The 14501-nt window shown below is 37.8% G+C and overlaps 1 protein-coding gene across 1 annotated transcript; it reads left to right on the forward strand.

Annotated features, from left to right (window-relative positions):
* The first annotated feature begins 2520 nt into the window (after positions 1 to 2520).
* LOC128739364 (aminopeptidase N-like) lies at positions 2521 to 5453 on the forward strand. The gene is made up of 3 exons (XM_053834848.1): positions 2521 to 3503; positions 3567 to 3907; positions 3970 to 5453. The coding sequence occupies exons 1-3, from the start codon at positions 2521 to 2523 to the stop codon at positions 5451 to 5453; spliced, it is 2808 nt and encodes a 935-aa protein (XP_053690823.1).
* Positions 5454 to 14501: the final 9048 nt, after the last annotated feature.

Here is a 14501-nt window from a genome sequence, read left to right on the forward strand (position 1 = left end):
AAAACGAAACAGAAAAAGAAAAGACGTAAAATGGGAGATAGAACATCGAAAACAGACACTGCACTATGGGTCAGAAATTAAAATTTCGGAACAAATATATTTGCGGTTAAACGACATGTCTCAGCTCAATGTGGCCTTCGGCAACTTTTTGAATGAAAAAATGATGCATCTTTTGAAGGAGTCGTCCAATATTTACGTGTTACTTTAACAACAATTTAAGTAATAACTTTTTGAGTAAAGTTTTTTTCACCTTTTTGGTTTCAAAATATTAAAGATAAACCAATTTCAAGTAATTTTTCTGAAGATATCAAACTTCTACCTTTTACACATTTTCAGCAATAGACCTTTGTCTATAAATGACCCCTCAAATCACATTTCTTCTTGTAACATGTTTATTTCAATTGTCTGTTGAATGTGATGTTCTAGACAACATTTTGCACATAAAAGAGGAATATTTTTGCTAAAGGCTGTTTTGCTTTTTATGCATTAAAATAAGATATAAGATATAACTGTTTTAGGCTAAAAACCGTTTGATGAAAAATGTGTATTTTTTCAAGGGTGGAATCTTCGGAGAAGTAAAATTAAAAAATATAGCGCATCTTATTGCACTATTAGGGTGACCATGAATTCACCTATGAGGGTGATAAAAACTTTTGTTTTCTTAAATAATTTTAAAAAAAAGTTTTGTTCTCCAAAAGTTGCAGAAAATACTAAAATAAGCAACTTTGCTGAATAAATTAACTATCTATCTCTTACTGGTTACAAAATATAATGATGTGTTAAAAAAGAGCACTTGAAAATCAATTACACTCAATAACTTTGCACACGATTATTTTATTGCTTACAAATGTTCTACAAAGTTATTTAGTATGTTGAAATACACATTTTCTGTGAAGACTGTTTGACGCTAGGACGCATATTTATTAAGTTATAAAATGTATGAAAAAAAATCCGCACTATTCCCAGGTATTCCTGGCCATGGTATTCCCAGGTATTCTCTGAAATACACATTTGGGCAGATAGCTTTAATAATTCCCTACAAATTGGTATACAAACTAATTGCAGATACTTGTAGATGGCTAAGATATTCGGATTTTTCATCAGACGGTTTTTAACCTAAAATCAGTTATATCTTATTAATTAATGCATATAAAGCAAAACAGTCTTCAGAAAAAATGTTCTTCTTTTATGTGCAAAATATTTCCTAGAACATTATATTGAGCTGTCTGTGGAAATAAACATGTTACAAGAAGAAATGTGATTTGAGGGGTCGTTTATAAACAAAGGTCTATTGCTGAAAATGGGTAGAAGTTTCATATCTTCAGAAAAATTACTTGAAATTGGTTTATCTTTAATATTTTGAAACCAAAAAGGTAGAAAAAAGTTTACTCAAAAAGTTATTACTTAAATTGTTGTTTAAGTAACGCTTAAATATTGAACGACCCCTTCAAAATATGCATCAATTTTTCATTCAAAAAGTTGCCAAAGACCACATTAAGCTGAGACATGCTGTTTAACCGCAAAAATTTTTGTCCCGAAATTTTAATTTCGCCTTCCGGATTAATAGAGAATGATCGGTGCTGTAATTATAGTCCATCACCATCACCAAAAATAAATTATTCCGATTTGACATTTCGGAAGAGGAAACCGCGTTATCTGGCTGGTCGCAATTTTGTTTTATCTTCTTTTCTGTATTGAATCCCGATTAAGTGAAGCTCTAAAATATATAAAGTATGGCAACGAAAAATTCCGCAGTTTGAGCATCACTGTCACTCACTAACTAAACCAGTAAACGGAAAGTTTTAGTAAAACTACATTGACTACAAGCTTTGCGTTTATTTTAAGATCTAAAATTGATCGTTGAAAAATTAAATTCCATCTCAAACGCTGCAAAAATATATGCAGAATTCAATAAAACCCGGTAAATTTTTGTGGCAAAATATCGTGGCAGCCATTTTGTTCGATAGGTACGCACTTTGACAGTTCGATTGGTGCACCGTACTACTTCATTGCCATTAGCTTTTTGATTAGGTTATGGGAAAATGTAATTGATGTTTACTCAATGTAATTGAAGTGGTTCAATCTTCAAAACAAATTTTCAACAGCGGTAAATTGTTACCGTATTTATCCGTGATTGATCATTCATTGAATGATATCTACGGCAGTTCACCTAAGAATATATCGTTTCCAAATGTTTTTAACGCACATCCTCACAACTTTTGGTATGAGTTGTACATAATAACGCTTTACAAGCACTTATTCTAACACATGAAACTTTCATTGCTATATTTAGTATTCTGTCTGCCAAACAATATGATTGTTTGGAAAACGTCAAGATACTATTCAGATCCACTCAGTCTCCATCATCAGCGAGCCTCAACTTCCAGATGATAAGCACTATCTACGAGCGGTTATTACTTAACAATAAAACCATCGTATTGATTACCCACCTTTAAATAAGCCAGATAGAAAATTCGGACACTTCAGTACGGTTTTATTGGTGGTGTAACGTAAACGACAATGCTGATACGCCTGGCACTGCTGTGCCTGATAGCCTCGTCGGCGGCGCTAGCCGAGAGATTTCCCATTGAAATACCCCCGTTCGGGGATACTAGGGCAGCAACAGCTGCTGGGGTTACAATCCGACAGGATGTCGACGAGAGTTATCGTCTACCAACGGAAACGGTTCCCAGCCACTACACCATTAACCTGTGGACGGAGGTTCACGATGGTGAACCGGATTTTCACGGCAGTGTGACAATTGACTTGAGGGTAGTTGAGCCAACCGATACGATAACTGTTCACAATCGTGGTTTAGTCGTTACGTTTGCTGTACTGAACCGAGAAGAGGAAGATGGTTTGGCCGTCGTCGAGGAACCAACTTGGAGCTTAGATGAGCAGAGAGAACTACTCATTTTCCAGTTCACGTCAACGTTGGAAGTGGGGAACTACGAATTGACTATAACGTACGATGGCCGTCTTCAGACGTCCACTTCCAGTGGATTTTTCCGTAAGCTCTACCGAGATGAAAACAACATCCGGCGATACATCGCTTCAACGCAGTTCGAACCAACCCGTGCTCGGATGGCGTTCCCGTGCTACGATGAACCGTCACTGAAAGCCACCTTCACCGTTTCGATCACTCACCACAGCAGCTACAATGCGGTGTCGAACATGCCGCTTGACGGTGAACCGGTTCCGGATATCGAGAATCCTGACTTTGTTACAACGCATTTCCAACCGACGCAGATTATGTCCACGTACCTGTTGGCGTTTGCTGTTACGAACTTCGAGACTAAAGGGACTGCGCTTCAGGAAATTCACGCACGACCGAATGCGATTGACCATGCGGAGTTTGCTCTACAAGTGGGCAATGACATCCTCTACGCTTTCAATGTTCATACCGACATTTCGTACTACAACTATAAACCGAAGATTGCACAGATTGCCGTTCCGGATTGGGGTACTGGGGCGATGGAGAATTGGGGTCTAGTAACCTATGGGTAAGTTATTTAAGACCTGAATGACATGAAGTTGATGGCATCTTCATTTTCTTTCACAACCAGCGAACCGGTTCTTCTGTTCGATCCGACCGTCAACACCTATCGTACCATAATCGATATTGTCACTATTATCGGACACGAATACGCCCATCAGTGGTTCGGCAACTTGGTGACCACCGATTGGTGGCAGTACATTTGGCTTAACGAGGGCTTTGCTACGATTTACGGATACCTCGGGGCACAGCTGGCATATCCAGAAGACAACTATTTGAGCCTTTTCCAACCTCACAACGTTCTGCCGACTCTTCGATCAGATTCAAGCGATTCAACCCGTCCCATGAACTGGAATGCGGCCACACCCGCGGAAATATCGGCACTGTTCGATGGGGTTGCCTACGGCAAGGGTATTCTACGTCCACTACCAAAATTATCAACGTAATTCTTAAACAATTTCCATTTTCAACAGCCGGCTGCGTACTTAACATGTTCCGTGTGGTCTTGGGTGAGGACAGCTGGAGAGCTGGAATCAAAAAATATCTACTAAGTCGAGCACTGGCAGCGGCCACTCCCGATGATTTGTACACTGGATTACAAGAGGGCCTTTCCGATGAGCTTTCGGCACTGCCGGAAGGTAGCACCGTGAAAGAAACTATGGAAAGCTGGACAACGGCTGCCGGATATCCGGTGTTGAACGTTCGCCGCAACTATCAGAACCAGGATGTGGTTATATCTCAGGAGCGATTCTACGCCGACAAAGTATTGCCGGGCGATCACGTTTGGTACATTCCGTACAACTTTGCTCACGAGGCTAATGGTGATTTTGAACTCAACTCCTTTGATTGGCTCACGACACGAGCCGCAAGATTGACGATCGATGTGGAACCTGAACAGTGGCTGCTTTTCAACCGACAGCAATTCGGATTCTATCGAGTTAACTACGATACCCGCAACTGGCGGTTACTTACCGACGCACTAATTGCCTCAGTGGGAAGTTTCCATCCTCAAAACCGTGCCCAACTGATCGATGATGCTTTTTACCTGGCACGTGCAGATCTGCTGGACATGAGTATCGTCCTTGAGATGATGTTAGCACTTCGCAAAGATCACGAATACCTCCCGTGGGCTGCCGGAAACAACGTTCTAACCTATCTGTACAACAAACTTCGAGGAACGGATAGCTATGAACCGTTTACGTTATACGTCAACGAACTGATCGAAGAAATCTACCAAACTCTAAAAGTAGTCACGGTCGATGAAAGCGAGTCACTCCAGCAGAAATACATGAAGCAAACGATATCATGGTGGGCATGTAAGATCGGCATGGTCGATTGCCTTTCGAAAACCAAAGAAACCCTACAGGAAGCCGTTCGAGGAAACGTGGCCGTACACCCGGACGTATCATCGATCGTTTACTGTTACGGCGCACAATCGGCAAGTGATGAAGAATTCCTATGGTTGTACCAACGAATGTTCAACTCCAAGAATCCAGCGGAGAGAACCCTACTGATCGACGCAATGGGTTGCTCACAACAGGATAATCAACTTTCGGCCTATCTCACTTCATCCATCGGTTCCGGAGTTGGGGTAGAAGTTAACTACTACGATAGCGAGCGTACCCGCGTTGTGCAAGCCGTCTATTCGGCTAGCCGAACCGGTGTAGACGCTCTCATCGAGTTCCTCAACGACTGGGACATGGCCGATGATTTCATCTATTGGTTAGAGCAGCCTGCCTTCAATAATGCGATTGCAGCAATCGCATCTAGAACCAACACACCGGATGAGTTGAGCCGGCTCAAGGAACTGTTCGACACGGTCCAAACGTTGGCACCGGTTGAGGTCGTTGAAGCGGCACTGGCAACGGTACAGGCTAACTTCGATTGGCACAACACTCTTGAAGGGCTGATTGTGGCCGAATTCCTAGAGAATTTTTTCAATGGAAACAAGATTTAAATCTTCGTTGTCTCGACGGTAATAGATAAAAGCGGTTTAGTGATCCCGAAAAATTGTTTGTAAAATACGTGTTGTCTTATCAGATAATAATTGCTCGGACAATAAAACAGTCGATGGGTAGTCGATATTCAATCTAATCATCGAACGGGTGAAGCAAAATTATTTGTTTTGAGATATGAGACATTCTCGGAAATACCTACATAAATAGTATTGTATGTCAGAGAGTCAATACTGGTTTCGGAACTGTTTATTTAGATGACCAGTCGAAACTTTTCAAATATCACCAACATGAATTATAAATATAAAAAACGGCTCTTCTTATGTCCAAATGGTCTTGGTATTCAACAGCCAACGTAAAATTTCTTGATTGATTGGCGGGTCAAAATGCGTCATGAGAAGTGCGAATTTACCAAACGAAGCGTTTTGCTTCTAGTGCAACCAACCATTCGTCGATCTAGTAGTCCATCTGCGCGTAGATAAACGTCAAAACGCTCGTTGCGAAAAAGCAGTTTTGTTTTTATTCCGATTTGCTCCGCAAGAACCGGTCAAGATGCCGCGATGCTACGTAAAAAACGGGCCGTCAATCTTGAACGGAGGTTGGAGCAGTTGCAGCGACAGAAAAAGCGAGCCGGATCGCTATATCGAATAGGTAAACTGCGTGTATTTGCAAAATACCCAGAAACCCCCTTTCGCGAATCACAATATCTTGGATCGACCGGTAGTGATGTCTGCCAGAACTACGGATTTATACGTAGTTCTACGGATTTAGAAATTTTCTACGGACCTACGAATTTTTTGTTTGTTTACTACTCTAATGTTTAGTGATTAAAAAGGGAAGATTTACGTTAATGCTGTCAATATTTAGTAATTTGCATTTTTAAGTTTTAAGGCAAATACAATTCTTCGCCATTTTGTGCGTTTATAGCGTGATATTCCTCACTTTCAGGCTTTCCGTCTCTGGTCGTAATATATTCACACACATTATCCCTGTTGGAGTATGGTAAAAAGTGAAAGGTTTTCATTTCAATATCTTCGTACATTTTGATAGTTCCCAATATGATTTCTTAATTCGGTAGAAGTTTAAAATCCTTAGCTACTGCCAAGCGAATATAGTTGTTCTTTATAACCAAGTACCTGGCATTATTGTTCTATTTGCATTAATTAGCCTAACTTACTTTTTACGCGATAATCGGAAACAGTTAAACATTTAAGCCTTCAGAAAACGAAAAGAAGTCTAAAACACGAAGGTAAGACAATGAAAAGACGTCTTACAGAAAAAATGCGATGGAAAAAAAGCAAAGCCGTGAGATTAAACGTCCTTTCTAAGACTTGACCCTTCTTTATCGACAGAATTCGCAGCCGGCTATTAGAGTACAGGATAGTTACGGGGCTAGTGCAAGAATCCTACTGACTCTATCATACGACGACTCTATCATACCTCGAAACCAACTAAGTGGCATGCGATGGAAAATTGGCGAAATTACGCTGACAAGTTGAGAAAAGGATAAGGAAAAACGACAAAAATATGACAGAAATGACATGAACATGCCGAACCAGCGATAAAAAGAATAAAAACACGACAAAAAGAGGTTTAAACCCGTCAAAAAGATGATGTTGAAAGAACGATAGAAAAAAGGTAACGTTTTTGTTACTTGCCAACAAGCAGAATGACGAAAAATAAACAAAAAATAGTGACGAAGAGACAAAACAAACGCCGAAACGACGACCAAAAATGATGAAAGGATGACAAAAAAATGAAGAAAGGATGTTTAAATGACGACGAAAAGACGCCAAAATAGCAACAAAAAAGTCGACAAAACCGGCACAGAGCAAGAATGCAAATACGACAAAGAGATGACAAAAAGGCGACGAATACGAAAAAAAGACAAAAAAAGAAAGATGACAAAATGATGGCGAAAAGCCGTCCAACAGACAACAATAAAATGACGAAAAAAGCCAAAACGGCGTCATACAACATCACTAAATACAACAAAGAAAACAAAAAAAAAAAAGTTTAAAAGTTTCAAAAAGACGGTAAAACAAAAAGTAGTGAAAAAATGGTAAAATCCGATGAAAAGTGATGGAAAACACCAAAAGCAGACTTCAAAAAACAGACAACGAAAATACGTTGAAACGCCAGCAAACAAGCAACTACAAAAAAACGACAATAATATGGCATAGGGATGATAAAAAGCTGACGTACACGAAGAGAAGACAACAAAGAGATGACAAAAAGACGGCGAAAAGGTATCGAAAATATAACAATAAGGTGATGCAAAGATGATGAAAAGGTGGTGAAAAGACAATGTAAAAAAAGACAAAAGATGGCAAAAATGCGATGAAAAAACGGCGAAAAAACGTCAGGGTCAAAGCACCAACAAAAAGTTCCAAAAAAGACATTACAAAACGACGAAATGACTGTGAATAGATGTAGAAAAGGCGATGAAGACACGATAAAAAGACGATAAAACAGAGACAAACCATGAAAAAGTTTTATAAAGGCGAAAAACACACAGAAAAGTCGACGAAGAGATCGGCTACGAAAGAAGGACAAAGAAAAACAATTAAAAAGACAACAAAAAATTGGCGAAACGATGACAAACGACAACGAAAAGATGACAATAAAAACAAACACAAAACGACAAAAAGATGCCAAAATAGCAACAAAACTAATGATACAAACGAAAAAAAGGCGTCAAAAAATCAGCGCAGAAGGCCAAAAACGAAGCTTAATGAACGACGGACGAACAGACAGTCAACGGAAATTACAAGAGAATACAAGTAACATGCAGAAAACGACGAATATACGAAAGCCGACAAAATGATAAAGAAAAGACGCCAAAACACCGCTAATTGGCAAAAAGCTATCAAAAAAATCAACAAAAACAGAAAACACTACAAAATAATTAATTAAAAGTGTCAAAAACACGACAAAATATGCACACAATAAAGACGACGACTATATAACAGTACGATGACAAACGAATGCCGAAATGACAATAACGAAAAGAACATTGCCAGAATATGCCAGAAGGGCGCAGGCTTGAAAGGCCACTGCAACAGTCTTATGTGGAATTCTGGCTCTCTTGATAACGCGAAAAGGTATAAAAAATGCAATCAAAAGACAACAAAAAACGATAGAAGGATGACAAAAAACGACATGACGATGCTAAAAATTAGGGCGCTTTAACAACGAAAAAAGACGACTACAGCGGTAAAAAGCCGTTGAAAAAGCCGCCAAAAGAGCAAAGATTGAGTCAAAAAATGACGAATAGACGACAAAAGTGTGATGTCAAGATGGAAAAACGATTATGAAAAGATGACAGAGAGATTGCAAAAACCCGCGAAAACGCATTGAAAAACAATAAGAAGATAACGAATAGACCATATAAGAACGACGAAAAGACAGCAAAAAGAGGACAAAAATAGCGAAGACGCGGCGAAAACATGACGAAAAAGTGATGATAAGTAGATGAAAAGCTGACACCGAAAAGACGCCAAAGAAATGACGAAAAATGCCAAAAACGACGAAAGGACTGAAAATAGATGAAGAGATGAATAAACGACAGATTTTGCTACGACAAGAATTGCCAAAACAGGCTACAAATGAAGACGAAAAGACGCAATCACGAGCAACCAAAAACGCAACAAGAGACAATACAAAAAAATAACAAATCGCTGGAAATATACAAGAAGACTATTTAAAGATGCCAGAAAGGCAGATATTAAAAGAACGAATCGCCGAACGGAAAACCCACAAGAAAGAAAATAAAAGATAAAAGACGGAAAAACATAGAAGAAAGGCGAATGATGAAAGATCAACAATGAAAGTCGAGAATAAGCGTACTTAATTAATTTGAATAAAATGTGAAATATCATTAAACGATTTAAATAAAAAAAAATACTAATGTACTTCGAAAACAATCAAGGACAATACCTATAGCACAAATTTGATAAAGAGTGATCACATATTTAGGTGGTGGAAAAAAGCTGAGTTCATCCGTGTTAAATTCCACTTTCCTGCAATACGAATAAACAAATGAAGCAAAGCAAATAAAGCACAAATGTCGATTAAATTTTTATTTAAGCTGAAATTGGATTCGAAGTTTGATTAAAATTTATTTCTTCATCGGTTTTGAAACGAAAGTGTAACCCTTTCCTCGGTGATAAAACTACGGATTTTTCGGCAGGCAGCAAAGACGGGCAACACTAATAAGAACGCTCCAGTGAAGATGGACCTGCCGATTGTTGGGATCCGTAATAACAAATTTACGGAGTAGGTACGTAAGTACTACGCTGTTCTGAGTCGTGCCGGTTTTGCATTGAAATAAAACAGTAAACAACTACCCTAGTGAAGGACGTCTTTGGAGAATTTTATTAATAAAATATAGCGCATCTTCCTGCACTGTTAGGGTGATCGTCAATGCACCTATTTGGGTACTAACAAACCTTTGTTTTTTAAAATACGTCCATAAAAAAATTTTTTTTTATTCAAAAAAGTTGCGGAACACGCTAAAACAAGCAACTTTGTTGAATATAATCACTACCCAGGTAGCTTGTAGAGAAATCACTCACTTTTGTAATGTGACGACCGAAAATAAAAAAAATACTACTTGTTATAAAACCTTTGATAGGACATGCCTAATCGTCCCAGTATCTACCTTAGACTCATCTCGAACCTATTTTCATAGGTGTTGGCCTTGTGCCTTACCCGGCTCAACCCTAACAAACGTTTGCTATGGGCTTTGCCAAACTCAATCCTTGTACACGTTGGCTATGGCCCTTTCTCCAGCTCAACTTGAACACGAATTGGCTATAGGCTTTTCCCGGTTCAATTTTAGCATACGTTCAAATCTATCCAATGGTAATTTCCCCTACCATCCAATAGAAATTCTGATAGGTGTTGTTTTACGACGAGATAGAGCGCCTAAGGTTAACCTATTAATCGTTGCGATTGCGTTAATAGTTTATGGATTGATAGCCCAAGTAACATTTTTGTTGTATAATAGCTTATTAAACTATTGTACAGCTTATTCCCGTGGAGCAGTGTTTGTTAAGCTATTATACAAAAAAAAATGTTACTTGGGAGTTTATAATATTTAATGGTTTATGGATTACGTTGATCGTTTATCTCTGCCGAAGCAACTTTGCATCACTTTGCACTTTTTCCCTCAGATTATACCTCTAAAATCACACCCAAGGTTCAATTTTACCTCGATCAAAAGATCGCCAATGTGATATCCTGCAGTTCACTATCTGACATCCCACTTACGTGGAAAGATGTGCACCGACTCCGACACTTTCTCTCTGTGCCAGTAACACGCTACCGTTAACTACCTAAATAATGTGTCATTAACACACATTAATACTCTAACCTATAAAAATGGATTTCTGTTTGTCTGTCTGTCGGGATGTTAATTATAGAATCGAAAACTACCGAACCAATCGGCGTGAAATTTTGCGTGTAGAGGTTTTTGGGGCCAGGGAAGGTTCTTATGATGGTTAGAGACCGTTTCCCCCAAATATCTGCATAACTAGAGAACTAATCAACCGAATGGAACCAAATTTGACATGTGGGTGTTTTTAGAGGCAAGAATTTTTTCTATAGTGAATTGAGAACCCTCCCCTCTTTGGGAGGGGAATTATGACATCTCCGCCTTTAAGAGGGGGCTCCCATACAAATGAAATACAATTTCTTCTTATCTCGAGAACCAATCAAACAAATGGAACCAAATTTGGCATGTGGGGGGTTTTGGAGGCAGGATTTTTTAAATGATGTTTTAGACCCCTCACCCCTGTGGTAGGGAGATAAGGACTCTCATACAAATAAAACAGAAATAAATTTGTTATTTTAACTTTCGCACTTTTTGACCATCATAGTAAGCGAGTGCAAAATATAAAATTTTTTATGGCTTAACCCTTAAATGCGCACGCTGAAAAAATTCATTTAAAAAGAAAACTTACTTATTTAAAGGCGGCAAACATAATTTACTTTGGGGATGTTTTTCACTATGTTGTTTTAAAACAACATTGCGCATTTAAGGGTTAAGTTAGCTGAATAAAATGTTCAGCAAGGTTGAAGAACATTAAATTTTAAGTAACTTTGCTAAAGAAATGAAAGTTCTATCTCTTATGGTTGATGGACTGGAGCTAGTTAAAGTATTTTGGTTGGGGTGGACCTAAAAAATCCGTTTTTTCTTTATATATTCTTTCGTGTTTATTTCTCACAAATCATGCTTTTTGAGCACTTTCACACGCATGGAAAACGCACATTTTGTTTGAAGGAATCAAGTTGCTATCTCCTTCGGTTCCGAAGCTAAAGGCATTTTTTCTAAAAAAAATATGGTTTTTTCAAATGTCAATAACGTAAAAACTGCTCAAAAGCAGCAAAACAAATTTTGTATCGATGTTTAGTAATATATTGGTCTCCGAAATTAATTGAGATCACATCGGTCCAGGTCGGCCCTTTTTTGCTAGACCGTATTGAATATTGAAGTAAAAATTACCGTTTTACTTACCAAAATCACAATTTTTACGTAAATAGAATGGATTAAAAAAACCGAATTATGACCCCTCCTCCTTTCAAGAGGGAGGGGCACAAATTTACAAATTTCTTCTTAACTCGAGAACTAATCAAGCAAATGGAACCAAATTTAGCATGTGAAGCTTTTTGAAGGTAAGAATTTTTTTCTATGGTGAATTAGAACCTCTCCCCACTTCCCACTTTAGGAGGGGGGCTTCTATACAAATTTCCTCATATCTCGAGAACTAATCAATCAAATGGAACCAAATGGGAGATTTTGTAGGCATTTTTTTTATTCTATAGTGAATTGAGACCCCTCCCCTCTTTAGGAGGGGAATTATGAACCCTCCCCCCTTTAATAGAGGGGGGGGGGGGGCACGCTATGTCTGAAGGGTGCGATTATGCAACTTTAATGTACATGAAATTTTCTTTCACAACGTGTTAGTACACGTCTTCACGATTCAGAATATGCTAATTTTAAAAAAATCCATCGGGAAAAAATTGAAAAAAGTCAATTTGTATATTTTAGCTGTAATCAACCGGGTACAGGTGTACGGACTTAGTAATTCCATAATACAAAGTGCTCCGATTTTGCTCAAACTTTGTGGATTTGTTCTTTTTATGAAAATTTTAGACCCGTATTTTTATTTTGGCGCTTATGGTACCCCCTCTTGATTTGGGGTGGTCCTAGAAATCAGCATCATAGTCTTGACACCTTCTTTTGAATACTTAACTTTTGCCACGAAATCTTTAAATATCTCAATTTTTGTGCTTGATGAATGAAAATTGTTAAATATGGAGAATTTCACTTGAAATAACTCGAAACAGTGGACCCCTCGTTCGCCAAAAGACCAGAGCAGTATTAAAAAGAGTTGATTTTTGGCTAACTTCAACATTTTTATCGTGTGACAGTCCCGAAATTTGATATATAAACAAATAACAAATGACATGGTTTTGTAAAAAGAAAGGATGAGGCTTTCAAATTGGGCGAACAATTTTTTGGAGCGACAATTGCAAATGTCGCCATATTAGATTATGACAAGAAATCGACTTTTTGCCACATCACTCGGTTTTGTTTAAGATCTAAGATGGCCGCAACATAATTTGTAAGCACTATCTTTCTTCTTTACAAAACTATTTTTTGGGAATGGATAGGAAAGAGTGGAAAGGTAAGGGGGGGGGGGGAGGGGGTAATTGGTAGCTACGTATAACAAGTTGTCGTTGTGAATTGGTCGAACCAAGCTTTCCACTATTTTCCCTCCGTTCAAAAAACATTTTCGTTACTTTTCCCTACCGCTTTAACCTTTTAAGCTTTCAAAAACCCGATTTAATCCACCTAGTGGTGAAAGGAACCTTTGTTATACGGTCTTACTTGCTATTTGAGATAGAAATCGACACGGCTTCGGAACATAATTCATCTATTGGTTATCGTTACGCAGTGCGTTGGTTTACATAAAATTCTTGAAAATTGAATAAGTTTACAAAATTTGATCAAAATAAGAACACTTTTAAATTTTGATAGATCCTTTTTTCATGAAATTGCTGAGTAAGGATAAGTAAGTTATTATTAATATGTTGTTATTAATCTGAGTGAGTGCAAATAAAAGTAAGTTGTAAGAGGAAATCTTATTCTTTAACATATACATTGTTTAGTAAAGGTCTAGTTTATAGGTTTTTGAACTATGCATAGTTTCCTGTAATGCTATTCCACAGAGAACAGACATCCATTCACGAACAAATTTTTTGGGAATTGTTGGATAAAATTTCAAATTAAAATCACCTAATATGCTAGCGTCACCACCACTATAGTTTCCCAACTAAATGATTCTTTTGATTTGCACACTGACAACCTTTGGCTCCTCTGGCGCTAGTTTATATGGACTATAAGCATTATGCTAGCGCCAGAAGCTAGCTGTTGTGAGTTTAGTGTAGAATTTTATGCGCCTTCAGCGACATCATCACTATAGTTTCCCAACTAATTTGACATAAGTTTTATCCAAGTGGGGACCTTTTGCTTGGATGTCTGTTCTCTGTGGCTATTCTATTTGAATCACATCAGTAGAGTTTTCTTGTATAATTTGCATCAATTTTTATTAACCTTCGGTTACTCACGCTGTTGTATTTGATACAACACGAGTAGGTTTTCCAACGCCATATTGTTATAAAGTTACAAAACGTTGTTTAACTAACGTATATTCTTCAACAAACTTATTGTGCGTAAAATGTCATAATTATTCAATGCATTAATAATTTAAACTGTTGGGAAAATGTATGCAGCAAAACTATCAGCAAATGTAAAATGTTTAAAATGTATCCGTCTGCTGGTAGTCGAGTAATTCGGAGTCAAAATTGGGGCATTCTTTATAATCAAAGTTCTACAGTTCCTAAACAAGCAAACATACAGGTATACTATTCTCAGCAAAGTTGTGTATTTTTATTATTTGTACAATTTTGTAGTACATATAAAAGTTATACAACAATTACAAAAAGAGCAAAAATAGAAAAACTGATTTTACAAATTCATA

This window comes from Sabethes cyaneus, chromosome 3 (assembly GCF_943734655.1).
Source record: "Sabethes cyaneus chromosome 3, idSabCyanKW18_F2, whole genome shotgun sequence".
NCBI lineage: Eukaryota > Metazoa > Arthropoda > Insecta > Diptera > Culicidae > Sabethes > Sabethes cyaneus.

Excerpts from the sequence above, each read along its gene's own strand:
- LOC128739364 (XM_053834848.1), top strand. The coding sequence starts at position 2,521 with ATGCTGATACGCCTGGCACTGCTGTGCCTGATAGCCTCGTCGGCGGCG. Across the intron at positions 3,504-3,566 it reads TGGGGTCTAGTAACCTATGG|CGAACCGGTTCTTCTGTTCG; the intron begins GTAAGTTATTTA and ends TTTCACAACCAG. Across the intron at positions 3,908-3,969 it reads TGGGGTTGCCTACGGCAAGG|CCGGCTGCGTACTTAACATG; the intron begins GTATTCTACGTC and ends CATTTTCAACAG.